Consider the following 19,912-nt stretch of genomic DNA (forward strand, 5'->3'; position numbering starts at 1 on the left):
TGAACTGGTGTTGCTATTATAGTCCCCGTTGGGACCAGCAAATTGAACTGTTACCCGTATTTCCCTTAATCCCTCTGACCGAGGACTGAGAGCGGTCATCCCTTTCCTAATACCTGGCCGAGGACTGAGAGCGGCCATATCCCCTTGTAAATAGTTGCGCTTCCTAAAGCGCCCCCTACCGGTTTTATAGGAAGACCATTTTTCTAGAGAAACTGTTGCACTTTTCCCGGGCACACGTTGCACAGTGTCCGGAGGAGGAGCTAGAAGCAAGAAACGACTACGAGAAAGTTTTATATGAAAAGTTTTATGATGCTGCTAATATATGTTGTTTTATATGTTTTATTATGTTGTTTATGCAAAAGTTGTATGTTTTGGTGTTGTTTTATATCTTACAGCCCGAGGACGTGCTGTGATTTACCAGGGGGGAATGTAGCACCCTGAGGATTCGGCTGCTACAGGGGTATTGCACCTCAACCCAGAGGTGTGATATTCCACTCCCGGGTAAGGATGGAGTGTGGAACTGAGCTCAGTTAGCTGCATGCACTACACACATCCCATTTCCGAGGAACAGACCAACGGTACTCCCACTTAGAAATGTGCAGGTACGACCGAGTCTGTTCCTGGCTGGAGTGGGAGGGGGGTGGTACATCCCAGTAGTGTAGGGGCAGATAGGGGGAGCAGCCTGGGTAAAGTTAGGAGCTCATTGGGTGCTGGTCACCTGAGCTCACACATAGAGGGAGTATTTAAGGTGGGCACCATCTAAGATCAGGGTCAGTCAGTCTGTGAGAGGTCAGTCTGAGAGAAGTCAGCCTTTTGCAGAGAAGCCAGAGGAAGAGGAGCAGAGCAGCCCCAGGCCCAGAGAGAGTGAGAGAGGAGAGAAAGAAAGACCCAGAGGGGGAGACAGAAAGGAACTCTGAGAACCCAAGTACAACCCCAGGGTGAAGAGTTGGCAATAGGGTACCGGATCCCAAACTGGTGGGGGCTAAAGCATACCTCAGCCAGAGACCGGAGGCCGTGGGCAGGATCTGCCACGGCCACCCACCACATCCACCCTGAAGGCAAACCACGTGTAGGGTCAGGGAACCCAAGGCCAAGGGTCTCCCAACAGAAGGCCCGAGGGAGCTGGACCTAGGTGGATCCCTGGTGGGGACGGCCAGAAGAAAGGACAAGAAGGAGGGCTCAGGGACACGCTCCAGACTTGCTTGGGGGTTGGCTGAATCCAGGACCTGGTGGACGCAGCACGGCTCGGGTGGTCACTGAAGGCCGGAGTGACCGGAATATCTGCAGTAAGTAAACACCCTGAACTGCACAACCCGACTCTGTCTTTAATTATCATCTACGCTGCACCACCACAACCCCCATCCTCTGCACCTGACCCCCTGAGGCCATACCCCTCCCGTTGGGGGTTATACTATCTAAAGCTGCACCAACACCATCAGCCTCAGCGGACCCTGCTGCAGCGGCGGCCGTAGTGACCGCAATCCAACGGGTGGCGTAGTCGACATAACGAACTTTGTAACATCTGTAGGACTGCCACATACTCTGAGCTTGACACCCTGGGCACGGACCGGGTCACAGCCACTCGGAGACTACAACCCCCATCTGATCCGGCTCCGGGTATTCCCCTAAAGAATATGGCCCAGGGGGCGCGTCAGAAACACGTTACCACTTCTGCATTTTTCGCTCACTGTTCATTTTCTCGTTTTGGCTTACAAATATAGAGATGTAAAAAAATCACCAAATAATCAACGTGTGTACATGGCCTTACTCTTTCATAGTTACTGTGTTTATGGAATCCTCGTTCCTAAACACTGTACATACAGGTCCTTGGGTGTGTGCATGCAGTTGTGATACTGTTACTCACACCTTAAGGATATGTTCTGGCACGAATTGTGCAACACAGGGACCCTTTAGCTCCAAAATGAAGAAGACACACACGTTTATGAAAATAAAGTCTTGTTTACTGGGTTTAGAACATATGTACAAGGGGTAGCAGGAACATTGCTTAACTTTCTCTTCTGCACATTATGAAAGAGGTTCACACTTGATGGTTGTGGATTGCGGCACATTACTTGTGAAGAACGCTGCATAAGAATAACAGGCTATGCTGAAGGCCTCCATCTTCCCGGTACAGGGCCCCCCCAAGTCAATATGTTGCGCTGTCACTGCACTCAAACTGCACTCTTTGAAGCATGTTAGGGAGCTCTCAACAGCTACCACCTTACTGACATGCCCCAGCCTGGCTGATCCCGTATTTATTCACAAAGACCTTCAGGTCTGGCTAATGCTGAGACTTGCTTAATTATCCACTTCCAGTGGGTGCCCCAACTTGTCTGCTATGAAGAAAACCTTTGCCACTGTTGCTTGCATAACGTGCTACCTTGCAGATCTGCTTTTCACACACACCCAACGATAAACAGAACTTACTGAGGGTGTTCCTTCTCTCTTGCTCTCTCCAGCTTAACTATAAAAACAGGAACTTGTCACTAGTGCCCATCTACTCCTTGACAACTATGGGCTGGCCCTACAGTTAACCCTGTCAACCCCAACTAACAGGAAACTTGAGCCTACATAAGGATAAAACACAATAAAATGCAGTTCATACAAGATATAATGACAGGGGTCTTCACAGAAGGTGTTACGCCATCTTCTCCCCCTTTACAGTTATAGACTTCTGCAGCTTCAGTGGCCATGTGCTTTGCTCTTGGCATCATGTCTCCCATCAATGTAACTGACTTCTGAGACCATTGACTGGCTGCAGCAGTCACATGATGATGTTGTAATGTGTAGAATTCAGTGTATATGGAGTCTTGGCATGAGTGCAAAGGAAGTACAAGAAACACAGCTCTTGATAAAGTAATATTCTTGTATTACGTCATACAAGCAGATGCACAGTAATATACAGGTCTCTGCGCAAAAGAGAACACCTCCTGGTGTAACTGGATTAACCCCGGATTCCCCGGAGTTGCAAAAGTCACAACAACAAAAGACAGTCTTTAAGCAATAAGCAGAGTCTCTCTTACGGGTGCTGAGAAGTCCTTTGAGTAGAGCAGTAGTCCAGTGATCCAGCAGGTAAGAAGACTCAGATCCATAAAGGGGAACTTCAGACAGGCAGGTAAACAATGAGGATTCCTCAGAGAGTGAAGCTGACTTGAAGTGCAAATGGCAGAAAAACAGGGTGGAGACGTAGAGGCTGAAGACTCCATTACAACTGAGGGCAAAATGGATGCACAAAACAGAAAGCAAGATGGCTGCAGGGAAAAAACAAGATCTAAGCACAACATGAAAAAAACATGATAGAAAGTCTCAGAACCTCACAGATGTCTTGTAAACAAAGACATGGGAAGGATGCTGGTGTATCCTGCTATTAATCGTTGATAGAAAGAAGCTAGTTAGATTTATTTTGTTATTTATAAAAATTGTAGCTGTTGAATATTTTTTTTAAAATTGTTTAACACATTCTACATAGTAATGTAGTTTTAATAAAGACCTAGGTTCATAAAGTTCAACCTTCCTCCTGTTTCAGCTTTTTTGACACTGTGTACACTTGGATCCTTGGAAGGTGCAAACATCTGATTGTGTAGGGTATGGTTGTTAGACCTGCACCAATCTGATATTGATGACCTATCCTAAGGACAGGTTATCTATATCTAAGTCCTGAAAATTCTTTCTAAATTTAGGCTGTGTGCCCACTATGCGTTTTTTAAGCGTTTCTGCTGCGGCAATTCCGCTGCAGAAATGCTTACAAACGCTTTGTAGAAGGTCTGCCATGTTCCCCAATGATGATCTGTGCACATGCTGCGGAAATTTCCGCTGAGGATTATCATTGTGGAAAAATCCGCAGCACTACCAATTATTTTGGGCATCGCTGCGTTTTCGCCGCCATTGACTTGCATTGAACCACTTAATATCCGCATGACTACATGTGCACATGCGGATATTAAGCGATTCAGTGTGTGGATGGTACCCAGGTCTGGAGAAGAGGAGACTCTCATCCAGACCCGGGTACCATAGTACCTGTAATAAAAAAGAATTAAAATAAAAAAATACATTATACTTACCTTCTGATGGCCCCCGGTCATTTCTCCGCTGCGTTCCGTCTCTTGTATGGCTCGTGATGGTCTAAAAGGACCTGCCATGACGTCATTTAGTCCTGTGACGGGTCACGCGACCGCTGACGTCATGGAAGGTCCTTTCACACCACCGCGAGCCGTACAAGAGACCTGACGCAGCAGAGAAAAGACCGGGGGCCATCAGAAGGTAAGTATAATGGTTTTTTTTTATTATTTTTTACCATTTTTAATCTTTTTTTCAACTATTAACTTGGTCACACTATATAAATCCATGCCAGTTGCATGGATTTATATAGTGTGACCAAGTTGTCAAGCACTTTCCAAGTGATGCTAAAATCACTTGGAAAGTGCTTGACAACCCGCATGCGGAAATGCATGAACAAAACGCTTCACTTACGCTTGTCGCTGGCAGGAAAAACGCATGTACAATCCGCATGCGTTTTTTCTGCCAGGGAGATGCAGAAACGCTCAGGAAAAATCTGGAGCATTTCTGCATCTTGGGCACTTAGGCTTAGGTTTACTAAACGTGTATTCCTCTTGGGTGTGGTGAAAACCAGGTTCACTCAGGCGATCGGTAAGGTTGCCAAGTGCCAGACCTCTACTGATCTGATATTGATGACCTATCCTAAGTAGAGGGTATCAAAATCTAACTAATGGACTAATGGAAAACCCTTTTAACTGTAGACGTCCTAAACTTGTATTTTGCTTTGCAGTGGTAAAGACATACATAAAATAGGTTCACACAGGGAATATTTATGCAACACTGTATTTTTTTTTTTTGCCAGAGGAATAAATCCTAAACAAAGTTCTATAAAAGTATATGTAGTGCCAGCACATGAGAAAAAAAGAATTGCACAGTTAGCATTAAAATCAATGTAATATATAAGCAATGGGTGAAATACTCTTTGTAGAAATATTCTATTCTTGTTAATACATTCAAAGGAATTTCTCATGTTTGGAAATGCTATTTACCTGCAGATATAAGAGTAATCTGCAGTAAATAGGATTTATTTCCTATCTAAACGGCTTACTGGAGAAAGAGAGAAAATGAAGTTTTATTCTCCCTGCAGCTGCTCGCTTCCGGTCATTGGGGCGATGTAGCGAGCTGTTATACTATATATTGAGCGCGCTGTAATCACTCCCGAGAACTTTGACAGCCAGCTCTGCATACATAGGCTGCAGGGCAGTCTGTCAATTAATGGGAAGTGATAACAGCATACTCACTGTGTAGTGAGCAGTGACTATAACCGCTCCCTGACAAACCCCAATGACTGGAACTGAGCGGCTGCAGAGAGAATACAACTTAATTTTCTCCCTCTATTTTCTATTATAACCAGTGCTGATGATGGCAGTAGTGATGACTAATCACTAATTTGCTATTCTTATCTATACTACAGTCATGTCTCTGTACAGTGTATCTGTCTGTGTATCTCTTATCTCCATCTTTCCATGTATATACCAGTGTACTCCATTGTTTATTTTGCTCACACTGTCTGACCCCCGCCTGTCTGGTCTGTACTCTAGGTAAGGAGGCAATCATGCAGTTCAATTGCCAAAAAAAGCTTTTGGATTCTTCTATCTGTGTTCATGTTTCAAGAGGCCAGAAATTGCTAATCTTGCAAATTCCTTGTATTATTTTAGCTGCTGTGTCTACTGGGCAATGTCTGTTCTGTCCTGATAACTTATCTCTATGGTTTGTATTCATACTAAACAAATCCATTGTTGAGTTTGTGCAATGACCTTAACATATAATTCCCGAGGACCAATTTATTTTGTATTAATTTATCTATTTTGACTTCAGTGCACATTATGAAACTTAAAGGATATAGAATATACTGAATCACTAGCAAAATCTTTTGTTTCACAATACTGTTTTCTTCTTCTTTATTTTAGGCTTATTCCCTGCTATCTTAAACCTTGCTAGTAATGCAGACATCAACACCAATGCTACCTGTGGTGAAAACGGACCTGAGATGTTTTGCAAATTGGTTGAGCACGTGCCAGGAAGGATAGTGCGGAATCCACAATGTCGTATATGTGACCAGAACAGTGTTCATGCCAAAGGTGCTTTTTCCTATTTTATTGTATATCCTATAATTTTGGATATCACTTTGGGTTCACTTTATATTTAAATGGTATACTCATTGATTTATTTTTTTTACCAATTTGCTTACAATTATACCACTATCCTTTTAAAATTTAGAATTATTGGTTTGGCTAGATTGAGATATTATATAGTATTCTGAACTGTTTGGATTAGAATAGGAAATATGAAAATTAAGACAGACTTAACTTTTCAGGGAAATCTCAGACTCATAACTAGAGATGAATAGATCAATTTGCGCATCCAGGTCAGTGGTACTTGGCGGTAGATTGGAGGCCCTTAAATCTCTTACCTTCAGGCATCCTCAGGTCAGCTTTTGACTATCCAGGGCTGGTGAGGCATCATCTGTGAATCAATTCATACAGATGACATTGTGCCAGCACTGAGAAATCAAATTCTGTGCCAGAGACTAGGGATGAGCGGATCCATGGATATTCGGGTTCGTCGAGTTCCGCCGAACTCTAGAAAAAAGTTTGGTTCGGGTGCCAGAAGGGTATCCGAACTTGAAACCGAACCGCATTCAAGTCAATGCAGTCTCGAACAGCTGGCGGCTCCCACGCGGTCTCTGTGTGACTGCGTGGGAAGCATTGGCTCTGACCGGCACTTTTTTTATTTATTTATTTCTTAGTATTTTTCATTTATTTATTAGGAATAAAAAAATAGGCGTGGGGTACCCCTCTATTTTTAATAACCAGCGAAGGGAAGGCAGACAGCTGCGGGCTTATTTTAATAGGCTGGGAATGCCTAAGGGTTATAGGACAATTAACAACCTACAAATATCAGCCTGTAGCCGTCCCAGAAGTGGTGCATCATGTTTGATGCGTCAATTCTGGCATTTAGCCACAGCTCATCCTGATTGCCCTGGTGCGGTGGCAATCAGGGTAATTTTTGGGGGGTTGATGTAAGCAGCTGGCTGACACCAAACCCAGGGGTTAGTAATTGGGAGGTGTCAGTCAGGCACCCCCATTACTAACTCAGCAGTAAAAAGAAATCAAAACACACATACACACTCACACAGAAAAGTCTTTTATTTGTTAAAAACGCTCCCCAACAATTAGCCTTTTTCACCAATTAAAGATTAAAACTCCCATGCCGGTCTGCTGTAGTCCACATTGAGCTCCCACGACAAGCCCCTTCCAAAATTCCAGTGTATGGAGCCCCGTTCAGAGAATGGAGCTTCATAGGCACTAACTGCAGCAGACATTGCCGGATCTCACTGCGGTCCTCTATATCCGGCAGTGTCTGTGACCAGCGGAGACGTCAGTAAGGTTATCGCCGGTCAGAGCTGCTGTGTGACAGCGTGGGAAACGGTGGCTTTGACCGGCAGTAACCTTACTTACGTCACCACCGGCTACAGTCGCTAGTTCCCACGCTGTCCTCTGTGTGAAAGCATGGGAACCCGCAGAAAGGTTACCGCTGTTTTTCACGCTGTCACACAGCGCCTCTGACTGGCGGTGATGTCAGTCAGGTTACCTCTGGTCAGAGCTGATGTGTGATACCGTGCTGCAGCCTTTCAACAAGATTTATTTGGGTGCCAAACCCAAACAGTAACATGGACTTCGGTTTAGAAGTCCATGTTCGAGGTTCGGTGCCGGACACTAGGTGTCCTGTATGAACCCTGAACTTTACCGTTCGAGTTTGCTCATCGCGACCAGAGAGGTCGGAATAAGAGATATGAGGGTCTCCTGTCTCACCACCAGGCACCACTGACCTGGATGCAGGACAGGAGTCCCACAAATTGATCCTCAATTCTTTACTCAGAATTTGTTTTATTCAGGTTCTCTGATCATGAAAGTCTGTATAGATTTAAAAACGACTGAAGGCGTTGTCTACGTCATTAACTCATTACATCCTATCACTCTCTCATGTTCTTTATGGGCACAGTAAGCCACAGTAAGCAGCTTCTAATCGAGCTGTAGAACAAATGGATTCAGACTTCCAGATTCTCTGCTCCCCTATGTTATGTGTTATATGCATTTGATGCTTAGCTGAGCTCTCTGAAATTGCCAGATATGGACAACTATAATGGGCATGTAGACTTTTATATTTATTTTTTCCTCACATCGGATTTATTACTGGTACCTTCATTGAAAAATATTTTGTGCATTCATTAGGACTTTGTCATTTTCACCAAGAATTCTGTAATGCACTACTAACACGCATTGCACTAAACAAATTATATCACATAGTAGTATACCAATTCTTTTACCCACTCATGCTCTTTGTTAAGCCAATAAATTACTCATCTTTCCTCATTCCACATACTGGGATGCAGTACCTATGCCATCATGAACAAGAAAAAAATAAAACCAATACCAACACAATCTACAGCAATCAAAATGGTCCCAACAAAAATTACAGCACATTCCGTAAAAAAATTTACTTATACCACACAAAAAATGGCAAAAAAATCTATAAAGCAATGAAAGAATTGCTGTTTTTTGATGATTAAACCTCCCAAAAGTAAAATAAAAAGTGATTAAATTGTCATATGTATCTTCTAATGGTGCCAATAAAAATATAGGCAAGCCTGCAAAAATGAAGGTCTAATACAGCTATGTCTGCAGAATAATAAATTAGTTATGGCTCTCTTAAAGGTAATGGCTAAACCAGCTCCCCTCTCTGTACATTGTCTACATTGGCCATGACAAATAGGGGAGGGCTGTTTTAGTTGTTTAAATGAGCCACGCAGCCAGCCCCTCCATACACTGTACATTGTAAGCTCTCTTCTGTGCTTAACACAAGCCAAAAGTGGAGCTGCCGGGACCCAGGATCGGCACTGATATTTGGAGAACAGGACACCTTTTTCATATAAGCTAAACCCAAAATAGGTACTTGAGGACTTTAAGGGGTATTCCCATCTCCAAAATCCTATCCCAATATGCAGTAGGTGTAATAATAATAATATTAGAAAATACCTTTAGACAATACAATTAGAAATGTAGTATACTTCTCCCGATAACCTATGTTGGTTACCCCATGTGCAGGGCATTGCAGTAGCTCAGGTATCCATGTTTATGACCACTAGCAATTAACTAATTAGCAGTGTTGCTCGAGCATGCTCGGTTAACCGTTTCACCGAGCACGATCGGGTGCTGTTAGACAGCTGTGACACATGCCAGGGATTGCCTAACAAACAAGCAATCCCTGCATGTGTCACAGCATAGATGCCGAGCACGCCGAAAATACTCAGGCAGCACCCAAGCATGCTTGGTGAAAGAGTTAACCGAGCACGCTCATGCAACACTACTAACTAACTGTTACTATATGAGTGGTCATAACTATGGATACCTAAGCTACTGCAATGCCCTGCACATGGGGTAAGCAAAATAGGTTATCAGGAGAACTATACTACATTTCTAATTGGAAGTATTGCTAATATTTTTATTACACTTACTACATATTCAGGTAGGATCTTGGAGATAGGAATACCCCTTTAAGTATGCTGATGATCAGTATGTTACTATTTTGTTAATTTTTGTACCTATTATTTATTACATTTATCTTTGACTATTTTTCTTTACAGAACGGCATCCAATTACCAATGCAATTGATGGCACAAATGACTGGTGGCAGAGTCCCAGTATTCAGAATGGGCGAGAATATCATTGGGTCACCATAACATTGGATTTAAAACAAGTAATAATATCAATTATTTGTGGCTTCTGTTACTTTCCTGGGTATTGGGCTCATATAAAAGCTATATGAAAGACTATAATTTATGTAAAAGGGGAGCACAAGACAATGATATGTGCAGCTCCAACTTCAGTCTGCTGTAAGTCAGGCTAGTTGATAATATTTTTGGCTTTGAAACAAAACCAAGATCATGGCTCTAACCTGCAATGTAATGTGAACCAGGGCCTTTAGTAGCATGGATGTAACACAGACATCTTTGGCTACTGAAACGCTTCCTTGCTAGGACAGGTGAGTTTCTGTAAGGTTCTCACATGGACAACCCCATTTCATATGCCAGTGAGAATATCTGCTCTTAAGAAGTAGAACTGATAATATGTAGCTAGCTATTCTTCTGAATGGCCCATTTCAAATGGTCATTTTCAGTGCATCCTTCTTCAGTGATAATACTGTAGCGAATAACAGGGTGTTTCTAACAGCCAAATTTGAGATAATCATTTGATCCCCAGGCTTCATTCATTATAAATATGTGTTACCATCATGAGACAGTCCCAATGGTGGTCACTTGTAGGGGCTATTAAAAAAGCACTCCTCCCATCAACATTTTTATCCTCTTAATATAATGCAGTCATTATATTATATAGCACTGTGTACTTACAATTGCTCATTTTGCCTTTCTACCCAGCTAATTCTTCTCTTTTTCATTAGGTTTATGAAATCAAGTGATTAAAAATTGACTAGCTGAATCCTTCTAAGCTCTATGTAGAAACAGGTGGTCAATTTTCTCTGCAAAAGTCATGAGTCACTGCCTTCTGTCGGACTGGGATGCCAAGGGTCCACCAGTAACCAACTACAGGGCCCCACTTTTCAGCTACATGCAAATGTGACATTATCCTCAATCACAAATTGATATAACAATGAACTGGGTAGATTGTTACATGAATAAGATGCTGCCGTGTCTGTACATAGTGATTCAAGTATATACTGCCAAGTACTGCTCATATAAGAGGGTGCTGGCCCACTCCAGCACAGGGGCTCACCGGAGGATTCTCATATTCTCATGTGGGCCATTCCAAGCCTGATCATTGGTCACTAAAAAAGTCCCTGGCAGGGGGAGAAGGAGCAGCTGAATGGGAAGTTGAAGAGGAGAATGATAAAAATCAGGGACAAGATATTTCATGTTTCTACATATAGCAGAGAAAAGAGAATAATTAACTGGGTAGAGAAACAAAATTACCCATTGTAAGTACACAGTGTTAAATATTATGATGATGCCTTCTAAGTTTTGAGGGCATTATAAGAGATGACCTGCAGAGATATATTGCAGAGAATAATATAATAAATTACTCATGAAGAGTAAATCCTATCTAACATATTGGGTGTCTATGAGGAAGTAAGTGCAAATCTGGATGGTGGTAATGCGACTGATGTGATTTATCTGGACTTTGTAAAGGCATTTGATACTATACCACATAACAGCCTTATACTGAAGCTACAGAAGCAAGGTCTTGGGGGAACCATATGCAGATGGGTAAGGAATTGGCTAAAAGACAGGAAACAAAGAGTTGTCATAAATGGTACATTCTCTGAACGGGGATATAGTCAGCAGTGGGGTACCGCAGAGATCTGTGCTAGGACCAATTCTTTTTAACCTCTTTATTAAGGACCTAGAGAATGGGATTGAGAGTAAAGTGTCAGTCTTTGCTGACGACACCAAAATATGTAGGATATTATAATCTGATCTTGACATTACAATATTACAGAATGATCTGGATAAGATGACTGAATGGGCAAACTCTTGGCAGATGAGATTTAATGTAGATAAATGCAGAGTACTGCACCTAGGACGAAGTAATCCTATTGCTGCATATACGTTAAATGGGAGTATACTTGGGACTACAGAACAGGAGAAGGACTTGGGTATTCTGGTTACAAGTAAGCTGAGCAGCAGTACTCAATGTCAAGCAGCAGCCGCAGAAGCAAACAAGATTTTAGGGTCTATAAAAAGAGAAATAAAATCCTGTGATCCCAACATATTGATTGTTACCACTTTATAAATCACTTGTGAGGCCACATCTGGAATATGGGATCCAGTTTTGGGCTTCACATTTTAAAAGGATATTCAGAAGTTAGAGTCAGTTCAAAGGCGGGCAACTAGATTATTACAAGGGATACAAGACCTCTCATATGATGAGGGGTTGAAAAAGTTGGGCTTGTTTAGTTTTAAAAAAAGACATCTCAGAGGAAATATTTCAATGTTGTAGTAGATCGGCTCACTCAGCGGTACATGGAGGTAGACCCCATGTTTCTTTAAATTCCTGGTTGGTTTATTATTATGCGGCATAAACCAACATAGAGCCCATTAAAGTAAACACGGCCCTTTGGGCAAAACAGGAAAAACAAACAAAACAAAGTGGTCATGCAAAACACAGTCCTTGTGGTAGCGGGGATCCGCCTGCTCAGAGTTTAGCAACTCCACATGGTTCAGGATAGCTCAACACAAACATATCTGGAGATTGCCTCTCCAGATTTACTGAACGCTGAATATCTCAGAAGGCCGAGTATTTATATCTTAGACCACACCCCGGATTGGAGATATGGAGAACAACATCCTACCCGCTCTACAGCTGTTCACATAAAAACTGGCCCATTAAATGGCTGATTAACCCTCTCCGCACATAACATGCAGGAGAAGACTTCCAGGTTTCACATCACTGAAGCTAATAGCCTCAGTGAAACATATCTCCCCTCCAGCACTCTGCCAGTGAGTATATGTATAAACATATGTGTGGTCAATACAAAGGACTGGCACACGATCTACTCCTTCCAAAGACTGTACTAAAGACCAGTGGGCACTCATTACGGGTGGAAGAAAGGCGAAACACCGGCAGCTAAATAGGAAAGGGTTCTTTACAGTCAGAGCAGTTGGACTGTGGAATGCCGGACTACAAGAGGTAGTAATGGCAGACACTATAACAGCTTTCAAAAAACGGCTGGATGATTTCCTCAGTACAAATAACATTGTGGGTTACAGTTAAATTAGTGACAATATTGGGGGAGGAAGGTTGAACTTTATGGACCTAGGTCTTTTTTCAACCTATGTAACTATGTATTGCAATATATCAAGAGGATAAAAGCTTTGATGGGAGTGCTTCTTTAATGAGCCAATATGATGTGCACTAAAACAAATGTTGATCCTGTGGGAATCAGTGATTTGTCTAAAGGTCATTATTATACAAGTAAATGGCAGGTTGATAGAGGGCTGCAGTTTATGGGATGGATATATTAACAGTGAGATCATCTTGAAAAGAGATTTAAAAAAAAGATTTTGTTAAATAAATCACTGTAAGAAAAAGCATTGCAAGCGCTGAGTGACCTCAGATACTCTGGTTAGGACAACTTTGTATGGAGTCTGGATGGCTTCCTGCCAGAATTAGAGGCATTTGCCAGGTTTCAGGGAATTCATCTACCTTTGTTAGATCACATGTATATATTTTTTTAGGTGGATTGGATGGAAAAATGGGAAACAACTTTCCAGTCCAGGCAACTAACTTTTAAAAGAAGTTGGAATATACCGTAGTTACGAGATATCCATTAATGGAAACAGTAAATTACAGTACATTCATTCTCACTGGCATTCTAAAGTCAATGATTCCAGTAGGAGCCATCATTTTAGTTTGTTTCCACTCTTATCAACCTTATCAAATGCAGTATAATCTGATGGCTGCATGTTAAAGGGAACCTGTCACCAAAAAAAACGCTATTAACCTGCACATATGGGGTTAATCTGCAGGTTAATAGCGTTACTAACCTGCCCGGCGCCTGCACACATCCAAATGCTGCAGGGAGAAAATTAGCTTTATTCCCCCAGCAGCGTTCGTATTTCAGTTAAGGGGGCGGTGCCGGCACGGATTCAGTCACCGCTCTTAGTATGCAGAGCGGCAGCTGTAACTGCGCCCCCGGTACTGACTGACAGCCGGCCGCTATGCAGAGTGAGTGTGATTGACAGCCTTCCTTGTATGTGCACATATAGAGATAGCTGTCAATCACTGATTAGGACTGTTCTTGATGTCTAAGGCGAAAATGTGTAGGCATATCAATAAATAAAATGCAAGTTATTCCGAATCCTTTCCCACAAAACTATACATGTATATACATCTGCTCAGTTCCCCTTGCTCTATAACGTAATACCTGCAGATTGTATTTCATTTTCAATGTGTGATGTTCTAATTAACTTTTCAGTATGGACAGTTTATTAGTTTTGCTGTAATAATCTGGTAATATCATTTGTCAAACATTTCCTATTAATCTATCAGTTGTACATTTGTAAATAAACCTAGGAACGTCTGTGACTATTAGGGGATAAGAGCACTGTAGTCAGTAAGCAGGATCAGCAATGTGTTGTTGGAGCAGAAATACATTCTAATGGGTTTTTGGAGTGAAGCTATGAAACAGCTGAAATATGTGAAGACAGAACATACCTGATGGACATTTTATAGACCGGTAGCTATTGAGTATCTACTAGGAGCTTTGATCTACTATAATTACAGGCTGATGATTCACCTTTGAATGACTTCCGCATAGCTGAGGCACAGTATAGTGTAACATCCTTTAGCTGCAATGAAGGAAAATTAAATTCAAATAGTTAAAAAATAGGTTCATTTAATGTTAGGTTATTTCTAGGCATTATAAGGTTTAACAATCAGCAGGATGATAAACTGTATTCACATTTTATTGTGCAACATAATTAATCATAGGCCACAGCCCCACTAGCAGAATTTGGTCAGTATTTTTTCTCAGGAGTGGGAGCCAAAACCAGGAGTGGAACAATCAGAGAAAAGGTATAATAGAAACAAGTCACCAATTCTGCATTTATCACCCACTCCTGGTTTTGGCTCCCACTCCTGAGAAAAAATACTGACCAAATACTGATAGTGGGGCCGTGGCCTTAGTATCAGTATTTATTATTATAACCTGCATTTCTTTTTTAATTGTACCATACAGCCAGACAATGGACTTGGGTAATTTATATTTCGATCCACTGAGAATTTTTTGAGTCTCTGTCTTTATGAGAGCCTAACAGCGTAAATAACAAAAGTATATACAGTTGTGCTTAAAAGTTTACATACCCCGGCAGAATTTTTCCTTTCTTGGCCTTGTTTCAGAGAGTATGAATGATAACAAAAAAACTTTTTCTCGACTCATGGTTATTGGTTGGGTGAAGCCATTTATTGCCAAATTTCTGTGTTTTCTCTTTTTAAATCTTAATGACAATCAAAAACATCCAAATGACCCTGATCAAAAGGTCACATACCCCAGTTTTTAATGTTTGTATTGTCCCCTCTAACATCAATGACAGCGTGAAGTCTTTTGTTGTAGATGTGGATGAGGCTTTTCTTGGCAAAAAGCCTCCAGTTCCTGTAAATTCCTGGGCTGTCTAGCATGAACTGCGCGCTTCAGATCATCCCAGAATGGCTCAATGATATTGAGGTCAGGAGACTGAGATGACCACTCCAGAACCTTCACTTTGTTCTGCTGCAGCCAATGACAAGTCGACTTGGCCTTGTGTTTTGGATTGTTGTCTTATTGGAACGTCCAAGTAGGTCCCATTCGCAGCTTCCGGGCTGATGAGTGCAAATTTGCCTCCAGTATTTGCTGATAACGTGCTGCATTCATCTTTACTTCAACTTTTACCAAGTTTCCTGTGCATTTGTAGCTCACACATCCCCAAACTATCAGTGATCCACCTCCGTGGTTTACTGTAGGAATGGTGTTCCTTTCATCATAGGCCATGTTGACCTCTCTCCAAATGTAACATTTATGGTTGTGGCCAAAAAGTTCAATTTTGGTCTCATCACTCCAAATTACCTTGTCCCAGAAGTGTTGAGGCTTGCCCCTGTGCTGTTTGGCATATTGTAGGTGAGATACTTTGTGACATTTGCGCAGTAATGGCTTTCTTCTGGCGACTCGACCATGCAGCCCAATTTTCTTCAAGTGCCTCCTTATTGTGTATCTTGAAACAGCCACACCGCTAGTTTTCAGAGAGTCCTGAATTTCAGCTCATGTATTTGAATATTTTTTTGTATCCCTTTCCTGTATTATACAGTTCAACTACCTTTTCCCATAGATCCGTTGACAATTCTTTTTCTCTCCCCATGACTCACGTCAGTGGCTGGATGAAAGATGCAAGAGTCTGTCTTTATCCCAGAAACTCTCTCAGCTTTTATGCACACACACTGATTACAAGCAAACAGGTCACAGGTGAGGATATTATCTTTAGTAGCCATTTAAACCCATTTGTGTAAAATTTTGTGCATGTTATCAGGCCAAAATCACCAGGGTATGCGAACTTTTGATCAGAGTCATTTGGATGTTTTTGGTTGTCATTAAGATTTAAAATGAGAAAACACAGTCGTATGACAATAAATGGCTTCACCCAACCAATAACCATGAGTGGAGAAAAAGTTTTTTTGTTATCATTCATATTCTCTGAAACAAGGCCAAGAAAGGAAAAATTCTGCTGGAGTATGTAAACTTTTGAGCACAACTGTAACAAAAATGTGAATTTCTCAGGAAAAAGACATCAGATTGCAGATATCAAGGTATAATTTTATTCAGCTTCCTATCACCTACATGTCCTTATAGACGGCTTAGGTGGGTTGATCCTACTGTCAGATTCCCTTTAATACATATTCTTTTGTCTATCTTCTAACACTTTCTAAAAGTGTATGTATAGAAAGTCAACTTCACGAGAAATTTAGTAGTTTCATAAATACATTTTGAGTTGTAGAAGGTTATAACCTACATATAAATTCAATATTCTGCAAAGCTGAATTATCCCAGCATTCCTTTCTGGAGAAATTTCACAGCAGATGCTGTTCAGCAATCTGATCTACAGTAACAGCCAAACTGCTAGGCATGTATCGGTTGACAGGCTTGTTTCCAGTTTCTACTTAAAGCTAACACCAATGTAATGCTATGCATTACAAAGTTTTGAAGTAAAAATACATTTTTAAAAGGACTGATATATAAAAATAAAAAATGTAATACTCACCCTCATTGTTGCTCTTGATTAAAGGTTTACCCAATGCCAATTGTTTTTACTTCCTAGTCCCATTTTAAAGAGGTTATCAGGCATTTTAACATTGATGGCTTATCCTTAGGATAGGTCATTAATATCTGATCAGTGGTGGTGCAACACCCGGCACCCCCGCCAAACCGATATGGCCAATGACTATAATAACGCCTGCTCTATCATACAACATTTTCAGGCTTGTACACCTACTGGAGACGGACACTACATCTGAGTGCCTGCCTCCAGTAGGCATGCAAGCCTGAAAATGATGCACAACAGAGCACACGTTTACTCTGCCGGCACCATTTTAGTCTATGGCCACATCGGCGCATTTGCCTGAATCCCGTTTTGTGGGGAGGTTCGGATGTAAGCCCCTAACAAAAGGGTGCCAAAACGCAGTGTGACAATAAATAACTGCTGTTACCAGCAGAGTGGTATTTCTGGTGAGTTGAGATGGGACCTAGAAGTAGAGACCAGTGGGTAAGTCTCAGGACCGGAGCAGAGGGAAACACTAAGGGTATTACTTGTTATATTTATTCATTTTTTTATATCAGTCTGAGCACATTTTAAGTCCTTCCCGAGATCTGTTGTACATGGAGCGGGCAGACAGACTTAAATGCCGCTGTTAAAACCAAAAATAGAGAAAAATTCTAAATATCAAAATTGCAGATTTTTTTTTTTACCAAATAATGCAGTAAGAAACATTTTAAATGTCATACTTGTATAAATAAAAATGTTGACTTATCGTCCAAAAAAATAAGCCCTCATACATCTGCATCGACTAGAAATTGAAAATGTTAAGGATCTCGGAAAATGGTGACACAATAATTTTTTTTTTAATATATATATATTTCCGATTTTATTTTACCATTAAAGGGAATGTGTCACCCCTCTGGGCGATATCAGACCTCTACTATGGGCATACAGATGATAGAAAAGTAAATCTATACTTACCTGCATGGCCCATAGCAGAGGTCTGATTGCAGAGAAATCTGGTTTTATAAAGTCTGTTTTCCAGAGGCTTGGTGTCACCCGGACGCCAAGCAAACCCCTCCTATCTGCTTATTATTCCCCTAAATCGCCGCTTCTGTGCTAAATTACCATATCCCCCCCCTCCCCTGCACGTCACAGGGCCCTGTGACCGCCCTGCTCTGCCTCCCCTCCCTCGAATGCGCAGAGTGCCTCTCCCATGGAGCGCGCTTTGTTTCCCTCCGGCCCCGTTTGGCTGCGCACTGCCAGCGGAGCGGAAGTCTCAGTGACTCACCGTCGCTTGCACAATACAAGGCTGCGACACAGTACGCAGCCAAACGGGGCCGGAGGAAAACAAAGCGCGCTCCATGGGAGAGGCACTCTGCGCATTCGAGGGAGGGGAGGCAGAGCAGGGCGGTCACAGGGCCCTGTGACGTGCAGGGGAGGGGGGGGATATGGTAATTTAGCACAGAAGCGGCGATTTAGGGGAATAGTAAGCAGATAGGAGGGGTTTGCTTGGCGTCCCCCGGACGCCAAACCTCTGGAAAACAGACTTTATAAAACCAGATTTCTCTGCAATCAGACCTCTGCTATGGGCCATACAGGTAAGTATAGATTTACTTTTCTATCACCTGTATGGCCCATAGTAGAGGTCTGATATCGCCCAGGGGGGAGACTCATTCCCTTTAAAGTATTAAAAATCTGACCAAGTTTGGCATTGTTGTAATGGCAAGGTAAAATCATGATGCCAGGTCATTTTTACCTCACAATGTACATCGTAAAAACAATTCCCAAAAACAATGTCAGAATTGCATTTTTTTCCCCTGCAATTTAACGGAACTTGGAGTTTTCTCCTGTTTTCCAGTGCATGTTATATAGTAACATGGCTGAGATTATTCAAAAGTACAACTTGTTCCACAAAAAAGCAAACCCTCATACATCTACGTGCATGGAAAATTAAAAAAAAAAAGCTGTGGCCTTTAGAAAAATGGGATGAAAAATGAAAACGCAAAAGCGAAAATTGGCTATTTCGGGGAAGGGGATAAAATATTCATCTGTTGAAGACCCCCTTTAATTATAAACTGTAAAATTATCTTTAAAAGTAAACTTACACTTTCTTTGCGTGCAATCTCTTCTTATCATTTTTAGGGTTTCTAACAGTTGTCCTATGTTAAACAGATACTGTCTCCTAGACAGTCTTCATAAAGGTTGCATGTATTCCAATGCTCTACTGCTTATAAATAATTCATGCCTCACTTACAGGCCAAACATGCTTTTCTCTTAAACTTTAAATGTTAACCATACTTTTAATTATTTATCAAGTGCAGTAATAGTGTAGTGAATTATTTATCCACCTGGGGATTAATTACCTCTACTAATTTAAAGGTTAGTTAATATTTTACTGACCTCTACAAATTTACATTTTAATCCCAAAGGGACAATTTCCCTAACACAAATATTATCTTTGACCTGCAGTAAAGTGACATGACCTTGGAAAGTGGCCAGCTAGAACAACTATGCATCACATGTACAGGCACATATATAGCACAGTCACTGTATATACTGGTATGAGGTTGTATGATGTAATACTGTGTGATAAATAGAGAAAAAAATCTATTCTTCTACCTTCTTTCACTTACAAATTTTCAGTTTATTTAGGAAGTACCACAATTAATATTAGCAGTAGGTTTTTCAAGTAATTTTCTCTATGTACAGAAATGCTCCCAGACATTTAACATGGCAAACTTTTTTTATGGCGCTTCAGATGGAGTCTTAATGTGTAATGGAATTTTTGCATGCGTAGTACTCATAGTCAGGAAATGGGCCGAGATCAAAACAAGAATAACACAGGCAAAATGAGCAGGACAAAAGATGTAAGCTCCCAGCAGTAAGCTGGGAGTATTAGTAGGATTTAATGCTATCCATTTGGCCAAAGCAAGGATATGATTACTCAAGCTGGATAGCACACACACCCACACTGCCATCTGGATTGTGCAACAGGTCCCAACCATCCAAGTCTTAGTGGCTGGATAGAGCCAAGAGATTCTGGTCCCAATG

At 41.5% G+C, this 19,912-nt stretch overlaps 1 protein-coding gene across 1 annotated transcript in view; it reads left to right on the plus strand.

Moving 5' to 3' along the window:
* LAMA1 (laminin subunit alpha 1) overlaps positions 1–19,912 on the plus strand; it is a 264,311-nt gene that overhangs the window by 58,883 nt on the left and 185,516 nt on the right. Inside the window, exons 2-3 of the mRNA XM_073679061.1 lie at positions 5,967–6,137; positions 9,704–9,816. Of these exons, the coding sequence (XP_073535162.1) occupies positions 5,967–6,137; positions 9,704–9,816 (284 nt within the window). The remainder of the gene's footprint in view (positions 1–5,966; positions 6,138–9,703; positions 9,817–19,912) is intronic.

The sequence above is a fragment of the Phyllobates terribilis genome, unplaced genomic scaffold (assembly GCF_046119375.1).
Source record: "Phyllobates terribilis strain yellow unplaced genomic scaffold, ASM4611937v1 Scaffold_4__5_contigs__length_816908805, whole genome shotgun sequence".
Lineage (NCBI taxonomy): Eukaryota > Metazoa > Chordata > Amphibia > Anura > Dendrobatidae > Phyllobates > Phyllobates terribilis.